The 19445-nt window shown below is 36.6% G+C and overlaps 1 protein-coding gene across 25 annotated transcripts in view; it reads right to left on the reverse strand.

The window, feature by feature from the left end:
* Ppfia2 (PTPRF interacting protein alpha 2) overlaps nucleotides 1–19445 on the reverse strand; it is a 451568-nt gene that overhangs the window by 154626 nt on the left and 277497 nt on the right. For all 25 annotated transcript variants that reach the window (XM_040754942.1, XM_013111885.3, XM_040754945.1 and 22 more), the window contains 2 exons: nucleotides 14824–14988; nucleotides 8599–8673 (listed from right to left, as the gene is read on the reverse strand). In XM_040754942.1, coding sequence (XP_040610876.1) covers nucleotides 8599–8673; nucleotides 14824–14988 — 240 coding nt within the window. The remainder of the gene's footprint in view (nucleotides 1–8598; nucleotides 8674–14823; nucleotides 14989–19445) is intronic.

Below are 19445 nucleotides of genomic sequence, written 5' to 3' on the forward strand. Positions count from 1 at the left end.
CTATTGATATCTTTGACAATTTCTGTCTTCAGTGTCTTTTTTGTGACACAAGTCTTTTACTTGCTTGGTTAGAGTTACCCCAAGATATTTCATATTTTTAGCTTATTGTAAAAGGAATAGTTTCCCTAATTTTTTGCTGAAAGTGTTTAGCCCTCGTGGGATTTTTATGCAAATAGGGATGCTTTGACTTCTTCCTTTCCAATTAGCATCCCCTCAATGATCTCCTTCAGTTGTCCTATTACTCTAGCTAAAACTTCAAGCACTGTAATGAATTGATATGGAGAGAGGGGATAACCTTGTATTGTTCTTGATTGTAGTGGAATTGCTTTGCATTTATCCCCCACTTAATTTTATGTTGGCAATAAGCTTGCTGTTTCCTTTATTTTCTGTGTGTCTCTTCTATCTCTAATATCTCCAGGACTTTTATCATGAGGGTTTGTTGGATGTTCTCAATGAACTGCAATGCATCTAATGAGAAGATCATGTGGATTTTGTCTTTCAGTTTGGATTACATTTATTGGTGTATGTATGATCTATTTTTTAACGTGTTCCTGAATTTGATGTGCAAATATTTTATTAGGGTTTTTTTCCCTGAAAGTGCAAGGTAACTCTCTGCTGTCTCTTTTATAACTACAATAATCCGACACTCCACATTCATGTACCATCACTGGGAGTTAGGTTTCAACACATTAATTTTAAGGAGGCCAAAACATTCAATATTTTGCATGGATGTTCATGATGAAAAGTGGTTTATCACTATCTTTCTTTGTTGTGTCTTTATGTTGCTTTGGCATCAGGGTCAATGTGGCTGTATGAAATTAATTTGGCAATGTTATCCCTGTTTTTATATCAAGGAATAATTTGATGAATAATGGAATTAATACTTCTTTGAATGTCTCAAAAATTTCTGTATAAAATTATCTGGCCCTAAATTAATTTTGGTAGGGAGAGTTTTAATGATTGATTCTATTTCTATAGGGGTTATAGTTCTATTTAAATTGACTATATTGATTTAATTATGGTAAGTGGTATGTGTCAGAAATTATACATTTCTTTTAGATTTTCCATTTTGGTGAAGTATAAGTTTTTACAGCATATTCTTATGATTCTCTGCATTTCCTTGGTGCTTTGTTGTTATATGACCCTTTTCTTTCTTTTTTTCTTTTTTTTTTTGAGACAGGGTTTCTGGGTTTCTTTGTATTGCTTTGGAAGCTGTCCTGGAACTCTCTCTGTAGACCAGGATGGCCTCAAACTCACAGAGATCTGCTTTCCTCCGCCTTCTGAGTGCAGAGATTAAAGGCATGCACCAACCGCTATCCTTATATTTCTAATTTTGTTCATTTGAATGTTCTCTGTTTACATTTTTGTTAATGTGGATAGACATTTATTAATCTTAATGGTATCCTCACAGAACCAAATCCACACACGTGTTGGCACCCGAGTTTTATAAAGAAGTCATAAACTCAAACTAGAAAACAAAACAAACAAAAAACCATCATTTTTAACAAATGTTGCTGGTCTAATTGGATAGCTGCACATAGAAGAATACAGATAGATCCACACACAAAACTCAGCTCCAAATGGACCAAAGACCCATTGGACCTGATAAAAGAGAAAATGACAAATAATCTTAAAGTCATAGACACAGAATAAGACTTTCTGAATAAAATACCATTAGCACAGCATTAAGATCAGCAGATAATAAAAGGGACCTCATGAAACTGAGAAGTTTTTGCACAGCAAAGGACACTTCATTCAAACAGAGAGGCAGCCTCCAGAAGAGGAAAGTATTTTAAAATATACTTGTGATAGAGGGCTAATATCTAACATATGTAAATAATTAAAATCTAGGTATCAAGAAAACAAATAACAATTTACAAATGCTATCTAAACAATTCTCAAAAGAGAAAACTCAAATAACTGAGAAATTTTACCTAGATGCCCCTCAACTGAAGAGTAGATAGAGAAAATGTGGTACATTTACACAATGGAGTATTACTCAGCAGAAAAAAATAATGGAATCTTGAAATTCGCAGGGAAATGGATAGCACTGGAAGAAACCATCCTGAGTGAAGTAACCCAGTCGCAAAAAGACAAACATGGTATGTACTCACTCATATATGGATTTTAGACATGGATCAATATAGTGCCAGTTTGCACTTCCACTGATAGAGAGTCTGGGAAACAGGAAAGAACCTAAAAGATATGCATATATGCATAGTACCCAAGAGAAGAGGATGGAGACAAGATCCCCTGAATGGATGGGGAACACGGCAAGGAGTGGGGGGGAGTGGGACCTGGGAAGAAGAGAGGGGGTGAAGAGGAAGAGAGTTGGTCATGGGGGAAAAGGAAGTTGAGGGGGTGGAGGTAGAATAGGGGGAAGAGGGAATCATAGGATCGAATACAGATCAGGCACCAGAACGACCTCGAGTGATCTAAAGGGATAACACCAACTGGCAAGCTAAGCAATAGTGGAGAGACCACCTCGAATGCCCATTCCTGATAATGAACTTGATGTCTATAACCATCCGGGAGCCTTCATCCTGTGACTGATGGAAGCAGAGGCAAACACACAATTAATCACTGAACTGAACCCAAGGAACTCAGTGACAGACAGAGAGGAGTGATGAGCAAATTGGCAAAGAATGGGCTGGCAAAACCAGCAGAGACAGCTGATCTGAAGAGGGGAGAGCTCTTGGATCCCAGACTGACAGTGGGGAGGCCAGCATGGGACTGATCTGGACCCCCCAAATGTGAATGTCAGCGAGAAGGCCTGGGCAACCTATGGGGCCCTGAGCTGTGGATCAGTGTCTATCCCTGATATACAAACAGTCTTCGTGTGCCTATAGCACAAAGAGGGATGCTCTCTCAGCCTGGACTCTTAGGGGAATGCCTGGACCCTACCAAGAGTAAAATGACAGACTCTGATATCCCCTATGTGGAAGGATTTGGCAATAGGGTGGGAGGGTGGGGGGAAAGGGGAGTGCGAGAGGAGGGGAGGGAGAGGGAACTGGGATTGACATGTAAAACAAGCTATTTAAAATTAAAAAAATTGAAAAAAAGGCAGACAAAAAAAAGAAATTTAAAGAAATACTCAACATCCTTATCCATTAGGGAAATGAAAATCGAAAATCGAAATTGTTTTTGAAATTTCATCTTATATCTGTCAGAATGGCTAAGATCAGTGAAACAGACAGCTATTGCTGGCAAGGATACAGAGTAATGACAACACTCAGTCAGTGCTAATGGGAGGGGAGCACAAAGCTGTGTACGCAGTGTGGAAATCAGAGTGGTGGTTCCTGAAAAAGATGGAAATAGATCTATCCAAAGATCCAGCTATATCACTTGTGTGACCTTTGCTCATCTATATTCTTTCCTGTTCTATTTATTAAATCCAGAAATTGGAAACAACCCAGATTTCTCTAAAAAGAATAATAGATAAAGAAAATTTGGAAACCATATGCAGTGTAATATTATGTTGCCATTAAGGGTGCTCATCCCACACTGAGGGATGCTCTCTCAGCCTGAACTCCTGGGTGTAGGACCTAGGCCCTGCCCTGAACAAAATGACAGTCTCTATAGATCCCCAGGGAGGGCCTCACTCTCCCTGGAGAATGGAGTGAAGATTGGGTGGGGGGCTGAGGAGCCTGGTGGCAGTGCGGGGGAGGTGAGGAGGGAGTGGAAGCCAGGACTGACATGTGAAGCAAGCTTTTTTCTAGTTTTAAAAAGATAATTTAAAAATAATGAAATCCTGAATGTCATAGGTAAATGGATGGAACTAGAAAAAAAAATCATCCTGATTTTTTTTCATCCCTCATTCTTTAATTTATCCACAAATGCAATACTATATGTATTTACTTCTATGTAGATATAGCTTTTAAGTCAGTGATAACCAAGCTACAATATGTAGAACCATCGAGGTTACATATAGAGCATGGGACTAAAGGAAGCAGACAGGAAAGGGAATTAGAATAGATATCTATGGATTATGGAGTGCTGGGAATGGGAGGATAGGTACAAAGTGGAAGGGGAGAAAGGGAAGATGGAAGCTGACACAGGAAGCAACTGCTAAAATTAGAGGCACTTAAAGGGCACTATAAACACCTAAGAGAGTAGAAACTCCCTAAAACATACACATTTTCAAAGGCAATCTAAAGAAATTGCCAAATAATAAGGGAGAAAGTCCCAGCTGGCCATCTCTTGTGACCAAATGAAGATTCCTCTCCTGGGACTAGGTTACATCTAATTGAGTTGTTGAGCAAGTGGGCCCATGGGAACTTCCAAACAACCACATATATTTCTAAGACTATTCACAAACTGACACCAACGCCCCATTGTTGAAGACAACAGCTTTACAACTAACTGAATCCTGAGAAGTCCAGTACATATATAGAGCCTTCACTTTTATGTTATAGCCTCTTGGGTACAGGAAATACTGTGCACACTACCAAAAGAGAAATGTAAACAGCAAGCCTGATGCAAAACCTTTGTTCTACAGTGGTGTACAGTCTGAAAGATAAGCTGGGGCAATCGGGGCACAACATTTGTGGGAGTAACCAACCTATATCTGATTTGACTTATGGTGAGTTGGAATCTATACATGACACTGCCTGAGGGACCAAGAACCATTGGCCAGATTGCCCAGACATCTAGAGTAAATCCAAATTCTACTGTTTAACAAAAAGTAGCAATAAAATGATGCCTAATGTCATATTGATCAGTGTTCTCTTCATCCATCTTCAGAGAAGCTTCTTCCTTCAATAAATACAAAGATCCACAGCCAGACAATATAGAGAGAGTGAGAGACCTTGAAACAGCTAGACCTAAATGGAATGTCTCTATAAAATCACTCCAATAAGGGTTCAGGAACTCCTGTAAAAGAGGAGTCAGAAAAGGCAAGAGTTACGGAGGGAGGGTCGGGGCAGGGGGGGGGACAGAGGAGACCAAGAAATCAAGTCCCTCTAAGTCAACATGACCAAAGCACATATGAACTCATAGAGACTGAGATAGCATCAACAGCTCTGCAGAAGGTCCTTGGAACACACACACACACACACAAGATTTAGTTTAGAGGTTTTTATGCTATTTCCAAGTTGTGAGAGTCGGTCACTGATTCTTGTTCCTTTCTTGGACTCTCTTCTTTCTATATATGTGTCTTTTCAAACTTGTATATGCTAGTCTTTGTTTTATGTTACTTTAATTTCTTATAATTCCTTAGGCACCTGTATTTTTGGTCCTTTTAATGGGAGACAGAAATGGAGTGGATCTGGATAGGAGGGAAGGTGGAGAGTGAATGGGAGAAAAGGAAGAGAAAACCATAATCAGAATATATTATGTGAGAAAAATATCTGTTTCCAATAGAAGAATAAAATAAAAATAAGTAAAAATAAAAAACAATTTGTGTGATTTCTCATGTGAGAATCAATAAAGATCTGATCTATATGTATTTGAATACACATGGATGTAATAAGAACAAATGGATGTGTGGAACAGCACAGACATGGTCACACATATGAATTGCAATTCCCTGAATGCAGAATGAAAACAGTTCAAAGATTATGACATTTTAATGTAAGGGAGAAGAGTGGTGCATCAGAGGAAAGAGTTCTTTGGGACCCATCTTAAAGTACTTACGGTAAATAACTATTAGGATTATTGTGTTGATACAGGTGCATTTCACACAGATCCCAGAGATGTTAAACAGCCAGTAAATAATAGCTTCTATTTTTTTAAATATTCAATGCAATCATCTAGCATTAATTGGTGTCATCCAGAAAATAACCGCAAAATAGAAGATACTTTTCATTTTTTATGAGAATAATAAGTCATAAAAAATCCCCAAACCTCTCTACTTGCAATAGTACATATTCTCACAAAGAATGAAAACAAATAATAACTTGTGCTACATATAAATATTTTCTTTTTCTTAAACTAATACATTATAATTGTATTTACAAAAACTTTGGCATCATTAATGAAAACTTGGTCCTTTATCCAAAAGAAGGATGTTTTGGAGCATTCACCAGACTGGAACTTATTATTGCTTCATAAACAAAGCTACTTATTTTATTCTATTAATAGCCCATGTAGACTCTAAAGGAATATCATACAAAATAAATGAAGATGGCAGAGTAGGTAATGTCCTTGGAAAAATTAAAAACTGTTCTAGATATGCTTACAATTCTTTCAGTGTATGGACTGATTTGCCAACCAGAAGTTGTATTTCAGCTTTTGCCTCTTCTCCCGACGCTTATGAAAGAGAATAATGCGTAAAGTCTACAGAAACACAAATTATCTTCAGAATGGTTTACAGAGAAAAATGCAGATTCATATGTGAGAATAAGAAGATGAGGTGAAAGAAAATGAGGGCTAGCAAGCAAGATACCCAAAGAGAAAACAGGACTGAATGAATTACGCAAGATGATATAGAACAAAATATCAGCTTGTACGTACTCGTAAATACATTCAGCTATAAATATGTCAATATATGTCTCACTATCTAGACCTCAACTCTCTGACTTCTCATTTCTAAATTCAGGGATTGAGTAAATCTCTTGTTTCTTTAACAGTTACTGTCACCACCAGGACCTCAGGAAATAAAAAGGGCAGTTGTAACCCTATGCCAGATCTCTGGCATTGCTATGTGTTCTCAGAGGAAATTCCCTTTAAAGGGGATTCTGAACTGTGTACGAGTGGAGAAAGTAACCTGACAAGCAGTACAAGTACATCTAATTGTTGATGTCTACTCTTGATTGTCGGTGTAATGTGGTTAGCTACTTCCATTGTTGCTACCTTGACTCTGCCACAATGGTGGACATTATCCTGGAATTGTGAACTACAATAACTATAATCCTTTTCATCTCTTAAACTGCTTTTGTCTGAGAATTTTATCATAGCAACAAGAATGAAACTAAGATTTTCGCACTATTTTTATATGGCAAGCACTTTCTCTACTCTAGCCTTCCTCTGTCAAAAGACTATTATTTTCAAAGCTTTAATTATTAAGCTTGGAGCCAACAAATGTATAAATGAATGACTTTGTTAAGATTAAGTTATTTTTAAAAAGCAATAATCAGTAGTGGGTAGTAAATAGAATTTATTCTGTGTTTTGAAAATATATGGAAATATTCTTTTAATACTATAAATATCATCAGATAAAGACTTTTGTTAAATGCTTTTGTTTTGTTTGAAATCCTTAATAATACTTAGTATTAAAATTAGTTCTTCACATTTTAAATTATTAAAAATACAGGAAGATAAGTTTATTTATTTTTATATTTAGAACCAGTAAAACAAATATCACAAGAATAAACTTTGTAAGTGCACTTGTCATGACACAAAATTAGATGAAGACGGCATTATTTTATTCCCTAATAAAGACCCATATTTTTATTTCTGTGTATGTAGTCTAATTATCAAGTTAACTAATACAATAAAATAAAAAGAGAAAACTCATAAAGAAAAACATTTTAAAATCTTTCTTCTTTTTTATTATTGGAAGTAGATTTGTTTTCATACAATTTACTCTGAAATGTTTTCCCCTCCCCCAGTTCCTCCCACATCCTCCCCATCTCCCTACCCATTCAAATTTTCATTTTTTCTGGCTTTCTATCTTCAAAACAAAACAAACAAAAAACAGCATCTAAAAAATAAAAAGACAAGAAATAAAAAATAAACAACAAACAAATGTACAGAAACGCAAAGTGGCAAAGAAATAACAAGAAATACATAAAGGCTAAGAGTTACACTCAGGTTACTCTCATGAAGACACAAAAAAGTAAACTATAATATATGAGCAAAGAACCTAAGAAAAGAAAAAATGCCTAGAAAAAGCATTATGAAACAAAAATCCCTCCCAAAATACCATTTAGTTTATTTTGTGTGGGCCATCTACTCTTGGGCATGGGTCTTGGTCTTAAGAGTTTGTATACTAAATGAGACTCCATCTGAGAAAAATAATGTTTTCATTTCCAAGCAGTTATCAATTGAAGTAAGTTCTGGGAGAACTCCAGAAAACCAAAGCTTTCTAAACAGCAGGACTGAAGCATATATGAACTCACAGGGGTGTGGCAACATGCACAAAGTCTGAATGGGTCTGAACCTGATTGGACCACAGTTCTTTAAATCTTAAGCCATGACTGTAAATGATGTCTTTGAATCTTCTCAAAGATGCTAATTCGGTGGTCATGCTAGGCCTGGGCACAATACTTTGGAAACTGGATATTGGGTGAATTTTGAGGGGAAATGGATGTCTGTACCATCTAGGGGTATTCATTTCATTTTTAGCATTTCAAAGTTTAAGAGCAACTTGACACAGAGCCCAGTTTCAGTGTTGTGTTTCACTTATTTCTAGAACTAGTTTACTAAATAGCCATCTCCTAACCCTTGGTGGGTTTTCTTTGGTTTCCTGGTGACATATTTGGACAGGCAGAAACCAGAACACAGACCCTGGCAAGTCATTTCCATGGGTGTCAGTCAGCAGCACAGACAGAAAGAACGTAATTGATTTTGTGACAGTATTAACAAAAGCAACGCGTAACGCGAGGGCCAGCATGTGAGCAATAGTGTGCCTCCAAGAAGGCAGGTTTGGTGTGTTACCTCCTGATTAGCTGAAGCTAGTTCCTCTTCCAGTGCAGAGACTCTCTCTAAAGAAACCCTCAGTCGCTCCCTTACCTAGAAGAAAAAATCAAAATATGTGCAGTAATGTACATTCCAGATATAGGAAACTATGGTGAAGCCATCATTAACATAAGGGACAAATAGTCATTCTTCAAGCAGACTCATATACCTGGCATGAGCAACATGAACACATTGTCACCTCAGAGGCATTACTGTATCAAGTTGATGACCTTATATCAAATTCATTTGTAGGTGAACTGATAATTTTACAGTGTGCTTGGAAAATGATTGGCCTTGCTCCAATTTCTGATTCATGGCAAGCAGAGACCAATTGCCAAAACATAACCAGGATATCCTTGAAAAACTATCAATGATCAAGCAAGCAAATAGGCAAAACTCATCTTTAAATGAAGTGAATTTTTTGTTGGCTTTTGGTGTGTAACCTCAAGGTGATTTGTCTAAAACCAAAGAGTTCTTGTAAAATGAAGACTGATTGTTTTTTTTTTGAGTGACTACAAAGTGTTAATGATTTTGAAGTTCTCACCTTGTAGCCACATACCTCTAGAAAAGGCATATTTTAGAACTAAACACATTTTAATTTGAAAGTAGGGATGTCTTTTCTCCCCTGCCAGTGGAGTATCAATGATTATATAAGCCGTAATCCAGTGCAGGCCTCCTACTTAGGAGTATTTGGTCATCATAGTCCAACTCCATGGTGTTTATGTTTTGGTCTCTTTTGTTTGGAGGAGGGGGCTTTGTTTTGTTTTTTGTATATACACATATATTATATATATATACATATATATGTACATTTTTGTTGTTTCTACTTTTTTATTCCATTATTTTTAATGGTTGTTTTTTTATTTAATCAAGCTTGTTTCACATGTCAATCCCAGTACCCTCTCCTTCCCCCCCTCTCTGCCCTCCCACTGACCCCCTATCCTATCCCCTTTCTGCTCCCCAGGGAGAGTGAGGCATTCCATGGGGAATCTTCAGAGTAGGTCATATCATTTGGAACAGGGCCTAGACCCTTCCCCATGGGTCTAGATTGAGAGGGTATCCCTCTATGTGGAATGGCCTCCCAAAATCCATTCATATACTAGAGATAAATACTGTTCCACTACTAATTAGGATTGCCCAGGCTTCCTGACACCCATGTTCAGGGTGTCAGGATCAGTCCTATGCTGGTTTCTCAGCTATCAGTCAGTCTGGGGTCCATGAGCTCCCCCTCGTTCAGGTCATCTGTTTTATGGATTACTCCAGCCTGGTCTTTATCCCTTTGCTCATCATTCCTCCCTCTCTGCAACTGGATTCCAGGATTTCGGCTCAGTGTTGATCTATGGGTGTCTGTTTCTGCTTCCATCAGCTACTGGATGAAGGCTCTAGGATGTCAGATAAGGTAGTCATCAATCTCATTATCAGTGAAGGACATTTAAGGTAGCTTCTCTACTATTGCTTAGATTGTTAGTTGGGGTCATCCTTGTAGATCTCTGGACATTTCCCTAGTGCCATATTTCTCTTTAAACCTATAATGGCTCCCTCTATTATGGTATCTCTTTTCTTGCACTCCTTCATTCCTCCCCTGACTCAATCTTCCTGTTCCTTCATGTCCCCTTCTCCCCTCCTCTTTCTCCTAACTCCCTCCCCCCCTCCCTCCATGCTCCCCATTAGCTCAGGAGCTCTTCCCTTTCCCCTTCTCCACAGGACCATGTATGTCTCTCTTAGGGTCCTCCTTGTTTCCTAGCTTCTCTGGTGGTGTGGATTTTAGGCTGGTAATCCTTTGAAAGCAGGGATGTCTTAAACATTTTTCCTATATAACTGAAATTCACAGAAAAGTTTCCTTGACTTATGCTTTCTGAACAACTTCTAAAATTGAAACCAAGTATGATGGCACATTCCAGTCAATCCCCAACCCTCGAATATTGTGAGCTGAAGGCCAAATTGAGATATATAACAAGTTACAGGCCAGCTCAGTCTACTTAGTAAGTCCTGTGTCAAAATAAATAAAAAACCAAGACAAATCAAATTGAGAAAAAAAAATCCCAAATTATATGCTTATGCCAATATGTAAACTTTTTATTAGATTTACCAAAGGCAAACTTCCCTGGGAAGATATTTACTTAATGACTGTGGTAGTTTAATTTACCTAAGAAATCAATAAACTATAGATTTAAGACACAATTCATTACAAGTTTCTGATTATTTATAAATCAATATGTTTTCTATTAAACTTTATAGGAATTTCTTTAAAAATATTCGTTTTAATACTATAGTTATATCCCTGAAAACTAATTTTGCCACTTAATAGCCTGTGTATTTTATCGTATAGCATTGTTCTTAAATAATTAGGTTAAATAAGAATATAAGCTAACTATGAATGTATGAATTATATAAAATTTTAAAGTTGTAATAATTTCCTTGTTCTAAGAAACAGAGCAAGTAGTGTTTATTTAAATTTAGGGCAAACATAAGTTGTAAATGTCTCTAACATTTATATTTAACATTCTGTTATGATAGTTTTATACAGTCAGTTAACTGAGTATATTTATCTGCTGAAGCATAGCCCAACTATAGTTTTATGGTCTAATTTTTATATACTGGCAATACAAAATAGAATAACATTTAGCATTAAACTCCTATGTACAGAGTCTCTCTTTAGCTTTGATTGATTGCAATACATCAGTGGTTTAGAAAAATATCAAAATATTTATAAGAACAGCTAGGATAATTCTGATAAATAACTGAATAACACTTGGGCTGAAGTCTTTGCTGTTTTGTCTCAGAGGAGTGTAGAATACTTATCTTTATAATGGGATCTGGTGACCCTGGTTGATGAGACATCCAGTACTATTAGAATATTGTACTGATAGAATATCATAGTTATTTTTAACAATATTTTTCTGTGGATTATGTGCTCATGTACGTTTAGGAAGATAGATTTTATATGTCATGGAAAACAATAATTGTTTAATTTTTGCCCAAAGAAGAAATACACAGTTGTAGTTTGAAGTTGTCCCTATCACTCACCCTTCTCTTTTCATTGGATTGAATTACTGCTGTCATGAAGTTTTACCTTACTTGCATTGATTTTTTACACAGGAACATGGTAACCTCCAATCAAATTATTTGTATTGTTCAAAATTTTATTTCTATATTAATATGTTACTTCTTCATTCTTCAGAATGGTATGAAAATGCTAATGAAGCATTTTCTTCAAAATATATTCCAAGTTGTTGATAATGTTATCATAGAAGATTAAAAGAAAACAAGTCCCTCAATATGACAAATGTATTGCCCAATGAAGAGGTTGACTGAAGAAATGAACATTCTAAATTGAAATAAAGGTATTGCAAGGGTTCATTGTGGTAATTATTGATTCTGTCATATAAAAATTGTGAGGAAATCTTCTTATATTTTTGGTTGTGAGCCTAGCCCTTAATGGCTGAGCCATCTCTCCAGCCCAAGAGGAAATCTTCTTACATCTGAAGTTCAAGTGCATTTTGACTCTGGGATAGTTGACCATAAAAATATAATTGATGGACATGGCGTTACATACATAGATTTGAAGTTCTTTGAGTTGCATTTGCCCTACTGCAGAAACAATTGAGGCTGTTGCCAAAATTACTGTTGGTTGTAGTTAATCTTGAAAAATCAACCTGTATCATTACTTATATAAGTGAACAATATTTAAAACTGCAAGTCATTATAATGGTCACTGCCCATGTCCAGCGTTTTATAGTTTGTTTATTTTCTGTGGTAAAGTTGGAAGTATTTTCTGCCTGAGGCATAATTAATTACATTTTCTTATATTTTTGTCTTTATTTTTATAGCCATAGCCTTTAGGTTAAAATACTAATTATTTATTATATACCTTTTCATTTACTCCTCCCTGTTCTCAAAGAAACTGCAAATTACTCTCAAGGAAACTAACTGCTCATGCAGGCACTTGGGTACAAATTAGTTGCTCATTAAACAAATGAAATGTTAAGCATCTGGGCCAAGAGGGAGATCACTTAGTTTCAAATTTGTAACAAAGGTTGACATTTTCATTTGATAATTAGAATATTCTTTGACATTAACTGAAAAAGAATTCCTTATATTAAGCAGTAGTTCAAAGCTTTGCACATTTTATCATAGACGGCCCTTGCAGAAGTCCCAGGTAGATACAGTTATTATCTACATCTGAAAAAGAGCAGTTAAATGGAGAAGGTAAGCCATTTGGACAGACCTCCCTACCCACGAGGGGAATCTCAGCATTTTATCAGGACAAGTTCATGGGTACCAGTTCAGCTGCTCGTGAACTTGCCAAGATCTGTGACACTTGTGGAAAGTTTATAAGTGCCACAATTGTTCATGGCGCCATATTAGACAATATTTTATTGATCTATACTCTGATGGAACTTGTACATGATAATTGTTTTATATTGTTCTAAATGTGCTCAGAAAACCAGGATGCTGTCTTAAAAGTATTTGCTAATTTCTACTCTGGTCAAAGTCACTCACTTGCTTAAGAGATGCTGGAGTTCTTACAGGAAACATGAAAAAAATCATGCACTCTCTAATATATTTCTTTAAGTCTTTCTTTCTTTTTTTTTTGAGACAGTGTTTCTCTGTGTACCTTTGGAGGCTGTCCTGGAACTAGCTCTTGTAGAACACGCTGGTCTCGAACTCACAGAGACCCACATGTCTCTGTTTCCCAAGTGCTGAGATTGAAGATGTGCACTCCCAGTTTATTTAATTCTTTCAATAAAGTCATTTCTATGGAAAAGCCATGCTGATATCACAGATTCCAGTCATATTACATACTGGCTCCACGGATTCGGTCATCTGTTTCTGGCTTTTACTCGTTCATTAATATTTAGATTAACTATGATTCATTTCTAACACCTTTGCCATTCCAATAAATCACGACAGTACTTTTTTGATGGCATGGGGCCTTGCATGCTCGTTTCCTAACTGACTGTTTTGATATGCAAATGCCTAGGACCATGAACCCTTTAGTCATGAAATGAATGTTGTACTTGGTGTGACAAATCTGACATAAATCAAATATTCTATAAATTCTTGCAGAATTTTATCATTGAATTTTCATGACTAAAGGAAGGATAATAGAAGCTAAATATGTATAATTTCTTGATATTAGACTTAACATGGCTACTTATATATATAAAACCTGTGTTTTTATCTTCTTCAAAGTATTCACAGTTTTTGCCTCTTATAACCAAAGTGAAAATGGGATACAGCTTCTTCTTAATAATCTAGAAGACAGAATTAGTGTTATCCTTGTACAGACATTTCACATGATCCTCTGCTCTAAGAACTAGTTGAGAGACTGATGATAATGTATACGTATATAAATATTAAGTGGAACTAAATTCTACATACTCAAAACCTAGATATAAACTGGCAGTAATTCCAAACTTGAACTTTAATGCTCAGAACATGTCATGTATTTTACAATGACGTGTCCTAGTTCTTGCTATGCTAATTCCTAACACTTTTACATTTTAAAATCGCTTCTTTGAACTTCTATAAAATAGAAAATTGTGTCATAAACCTAACCTAATCTCTAAAGGATATTATCTCCAGATTGCCTTATATTTGCCAGGTGAACTTTTTTAAAAAGCAGCTAAGAGAGGTTTGTAGCTACTCGTGGAAGGACTGAAAAATGAGTTTTCCTTCTATTCTGTTGTTAGCAGCAGAAACTATCAACATGTGAACTTGAAAATAAGATGTCAGCAGCACCCTCACAAGGGAGGCTTCAAATATAGATATCTAACAGTTAAAGCATGCCTGGTTTGCACTTCAAAACACATGAGGCTCTCAGTTACTGGTCTGCTTTATTTTGTTTTTGAATATAGGACATCTATGGACATGCACTTCAGAGAAAGGAAAAAGGGATCTATGGCAGAAACAGAGATAGAGACACTGAATATTCTTACCTAGTACTTGATCTCTGGACCAGGGATGTAGGAATGTAACAGGGTCTAATTCTGACAAGTTGTACATTCAATGGTATAAATAAATGCATGTTGTCAAGAATACTCTCCATCCACAAACACTTGCTGGTTTTTAAAGTTTTTTTTTTCTTAACTCAAAAGTGTTCCTTAGACCTACATTACATGCTCATTTGTGTGAAAATAAGCAGCTTGCCGCTCCTAATAGAAGCACAGCTTTGCCTAAAGAATAGTTTCTGTACTGTACCTTTTCATCCAAGGCCTTGTGGTGCTCAAACAAAGATTTCAGTGCTTTGAGGACCTCCACTTCACTGGACACCCCTGAGGGAGACTGGGCTTGCCGCTTCACCACTGTCATCCTTAGGGACCTTTCATGACGTGACACGAGGCACTCCAAGTGCTCTAGTAACAGCTGTGGAATCAACAGAAAATGCGGTTGTCTTGTGATTACAGCTGACCAGCATGTTTTTGGGGGGAACTCTAACTTAAACTATTATATGTCTTCACAACACCCATGATAACCTGAGGGAGTACGATATGTTAACTCAAGGTTTATAAAATACAACAAAGCCAAGCACAAGTCTGCCTTCAGTCTTGCAACAAATCACTGAGTAATAACCAATGCCAGATATTCTTCTGATACAATGGTTCTCAACCTTCCTAATGCTGACACCCTTTAATACAGTTCCTCATGCTGTGCTGAGCCCTAGCCATAAAACAATTTTCATTACTACTTCATAACTGTAACGTTGTCACTGATATGAGTCATAATATTAATATCTGTGTTTTTTTCCAGTGGTCATCCCTGTCAAGGGATCATTTGAACTCTATATGGGGTCATGATCGATAGGTTGAGAACATCTGTTCTAGTAAGTATGACAACTTAGTTATGAAATCAGAAGGAATCAAAGACTTGAAAAGCTGTGTATGGAACAAAAAGTTAGCTGTTAGATAGCATTTATTCCTTAAAAATACAATTGCATAATATTTGAATGTAATGTTTTATTAATCCTTTGATAATTGTTTTCAGAATATGTCACAATGTTGACTTTTTTAAAAGTAGCTGTGTTATATTTGCTTGTTGCAAAGGAAACGACATGAGAATGATAGCCTTCTACGCATTTAAGTAGCAGTCTTGTGATTCTTTGTCTACTTGGGTAGCACCTCAGCTACCTACAAAAACGCATGGAAATACATGAAGCACTTTTAAAGTGAAGGCATTTTCTCTGTGTGTGTATGGATCAGTGTCAAAGTTAAATATGGACTCTGGGTATTTTGAGTTAAATCTTAAAGGTTCAATCTAATCAAAATCATTATAAGAACATGCATGAGCCTTACATTTAGATGATGTTTATGAAAAACCAAACTATAGGATTACATTTTTCCATAAATATAAAGGAATTATGTTGATTCAATTAATATTTCTGAATATTACACTTCTTGTGCCAGTTTAGAATGAGAAGTGTATGGGATAACATTAACTTGATGGAACGTAATGAAGTATTATTCTACCACCAAAGACAGTTGTAAATCTCAACACTCTGTATTCTTTTGGAAAGTTCTTCACACACTGCAGATTCCACTTTCCCAAAACAGAGCACACACACACACACACACACACACACACACACACACCAAACAAATAAACAGTAAAATACTACAATTTTCTGCCCCTTTTTCTGTTTCTTTTTAACCACACAGATTTTCTGATAATACATCCTTGTAGTTTAGAAGCATTCTAAAGGGGTGTGTGAAGGAAACATCCTTTTGTTTTTGTTTTGTTTGATTTCCTTTTCAGACAGGGTTTGTCTGTGTAACAGAGAACTTGCACTGTAGTCCAGCCTGCCATGGCCTGATCATTACCATAAGTGTGTTAGCATTCTGGTTATTTCAGTTCTCTCCCAACATTAGCCCATTCATAATTTATGGTAATATTTATTATTCATTAAGATGCTTTTTCCAATATTTATTGTCAAAATTTATATATTCTTAACAATCTACGTTTCTGATGCTGGTTTCCCAGCTATCAGTCTGGGGTCCATGAGCTCCCCCTCGTTCAGGTCAGCTGTTTCTGTGGGTTTCTCCATCCTGGTCTTGACCCCTTTTCTCATCACTCCTCCCTCTCTGCAACACCTCCCTCCTAGGACTTCAGCTCAGTTTTTAGCTGTGGCTTTCTGCTTCTGCTTCCATCAGCTACTGGATGAAGGCTCTAGGATGGTATATAAGATAGTCATCATTTTCAATTATCAGAGAAGAGCATTTAAAGTAGCTTCTCTACTATTGCTTATATTGTTAGTTGGGGTTATCCTTGTAGGTCTCTGAACATTTCCCTAGTGCCAGATTCTCTTTAAACCTATAATGGCTCTGTCTATTATGGTATTCCTTTACTTGCTCACTTCTATTCTTCCCTGGCACAATCTTCCTGTTCCTTCATGTCCTCCCATTCCCTTCTATTTCTCCTTACTCCAGCATAGGACTGAATGTGGGTTTCTGTTAGGATGCCTGGGCAATCTATGGGACCTCTGGTAGTAGATCAGTATTCATCCCTATGGACTTTGGGAGCCCACTCCACATAGATGGATACTCTCTCAATGTAGACACATGGGAAGTGTCTAGGCCCTGCTCCAAGATCCCCCATGGAAGTCCTCACCCAGAAAGGGGATGGGATAGGGGGTCTTGTGGCACAGGGGAGGAGGGAAGGGAGAGGGAACTGGGATTGACATGTAAAACAAGCTTGTTTCTAATGTAAAGAAACAAGAAAAAAAACAATCCAGATTTCCATTCTAATTTTACAAGTTCACATCCAACGATTTCACTATAGACACTTCCATTATCCATAAGCGCAACTCTTTCATAACTGCTGCTCTACCTGCTAAACCACAGATTACTATATTTCTAGCTTGCCTATTTATATGTTTGACCTAAAAAAATACACTCACTCACAAGTCTTGTACCACAGGGATTTGTTATGTCATGCTCACAATCTGTAAATCACACCTTACATTTTATATGCCCCTTTGCATACTCATTCTTTATGAGTTTGTCAATCTCCAGAATTCAGCTACTCAGTTACCTGCCAGAACATCTACTGATGCCATGTGTGCTCAGATTCATTCATTTCCTCCTGAATGAGCATAATAACAGTTTATTTTTATTATTTATTTATGTTTTATAATTTAAGATGCTTTCATATAATATATTCTTTTTTATTTTATTTTCCTTTTTATTTTTAAATTTAAATTAAAAACAAGGGTGCTTCACATGTCAATCCCAGGTCCCTCTCTCTTTCCCTCCCCTCCTCCCATTTCCTTCTGCCAACCTTCCCCATCCCCCTCCTCCAATCCCCAGTCCTTTCCCCAGGGAGGGTAAGGCCCTCCATGGGGGTGTCCATAGTCTGTCATTTCATCCAGGGTATGGCCTAGACTCTCCCCCAAGAGTCTAGGCTGAGAGTGCATCTCTCATTATGGAATGGACACCCAAAGTCCATTTGTATGCCAGGGATAAATACTGATCTACTACCCAAGGCCCCATAGATTGCCTAGTTCTCCTCACTGACACCCATATTCAGATTCAGGGGTTCTTGATCAGTCCCATGATGGATTCCCAGCCATCAGTCCGGGGTTCGAGAGTTCCCCCTTGTTTTGGTCAGCTGTTTCTGTGGGTTAAACAAGCCCAGTCTTGACCCCTATACTCATCAATCCTCCCTTTCTGTCTCTGGGTTCCTTGAGTTCAGCTCAGTGTTTAGCTATGGGTGTCTGCCTCTGCTTCTATCAGTCATTGGTTAAAGGCTCTGTTTCTCAGACTCTCTGGCAGCCAGCCTATAATAAGAGATTATTAACTGGAGTTCACTTTTGTGTTCTCTCATCATTGGGTTATTATCCAAACCTCTGAAGTGAGCCATTTCTACTCCAGTAACTCCTTACCTCTTCTTTAATAGTCTCAAAAATTCCTATGTTCCCCAAGTTGGACTTTTGTTTTGTTTTTAATCTGTTCAATTGTCAAATCCCTATCTGGGGTGAGTAGGTATTTTTTCAGGTTTCCCTAATAACACTGTCACACAACATAAACACACAACTTGCCTATTTATTATCAGACAGATTTTTATGAATAAAAATGTTTTATAATTTTCTATATTCTTAGGTGCATATAAATTTTAAGCAATAAAGCCTTTTAGTATATTTCTATAACTATCCATTATAAATTTTGAAGTTTTTACCATTATATAATCATACATAGTATTAGTTTACTAGTTCACCTCCATTTAATTACTTGGTGAGCAGATGGCTTAAAGAAAAATTTGAAATTGGAATAATTCTTTCATTAATTTAATACTTAGGACTGGGAATTTCTTTGTTGACAAAAGCTATTCATGATAAAAAAATTTCAGTTCTGACTGAATAAATGCACTATTTCCTGAAAAACTAATAAACTTCATTAAAACTGAATTACAAAATTTAAAGGGAACTACCTTTGGATCAAATATTATTTGGAGTCACATGCAAACATGAAAATTTCTGAAATATAGGACCCAGCATCACTGAAACAGTAAATTATTTCCATATTACTTCCCTCATGCTTATGCAGCTTTTAGAGATGGTAAAATTGCTGGAGGGCTACAATGGGGCATCTGTGTAAATCTTTAGAAAAACCACCAGCCCTTAATTATTGTCAAATACTAAGTTTGCATTATTATAAGTGTGTATATTTAACTCCATTCATCTATCACAGAAATTGTGATAAATGATAAAATTCGTTTAGTTATCATGATACAGATTACTTTCTGATTTGTTGTTTTTGATGATAGTTCAACTTTATCATCATATTTAGTAGTTTAATTTCTGAGTTGTCTTTTTGTGTTATTTGTTTCAA

This window comes from Mesocricetus auratus, unplaced genomic scaffold (assembly GCF_017639785.1).
Source record: "Mesocricetus auratus isolate SY011 unplaced genomic scaffold, BCM_Maur_2.0 Super-Scaffold_100011, whole genome shotgun sequence".
In the NCBI taxonomy this organism is placed as follows: domain Eukaryota; kingdom Metazoa; phylum Chordata; class Mammalia; order Rodentia; family Cricetidae; genus Mesocricetus; species Mesocricetus auratus.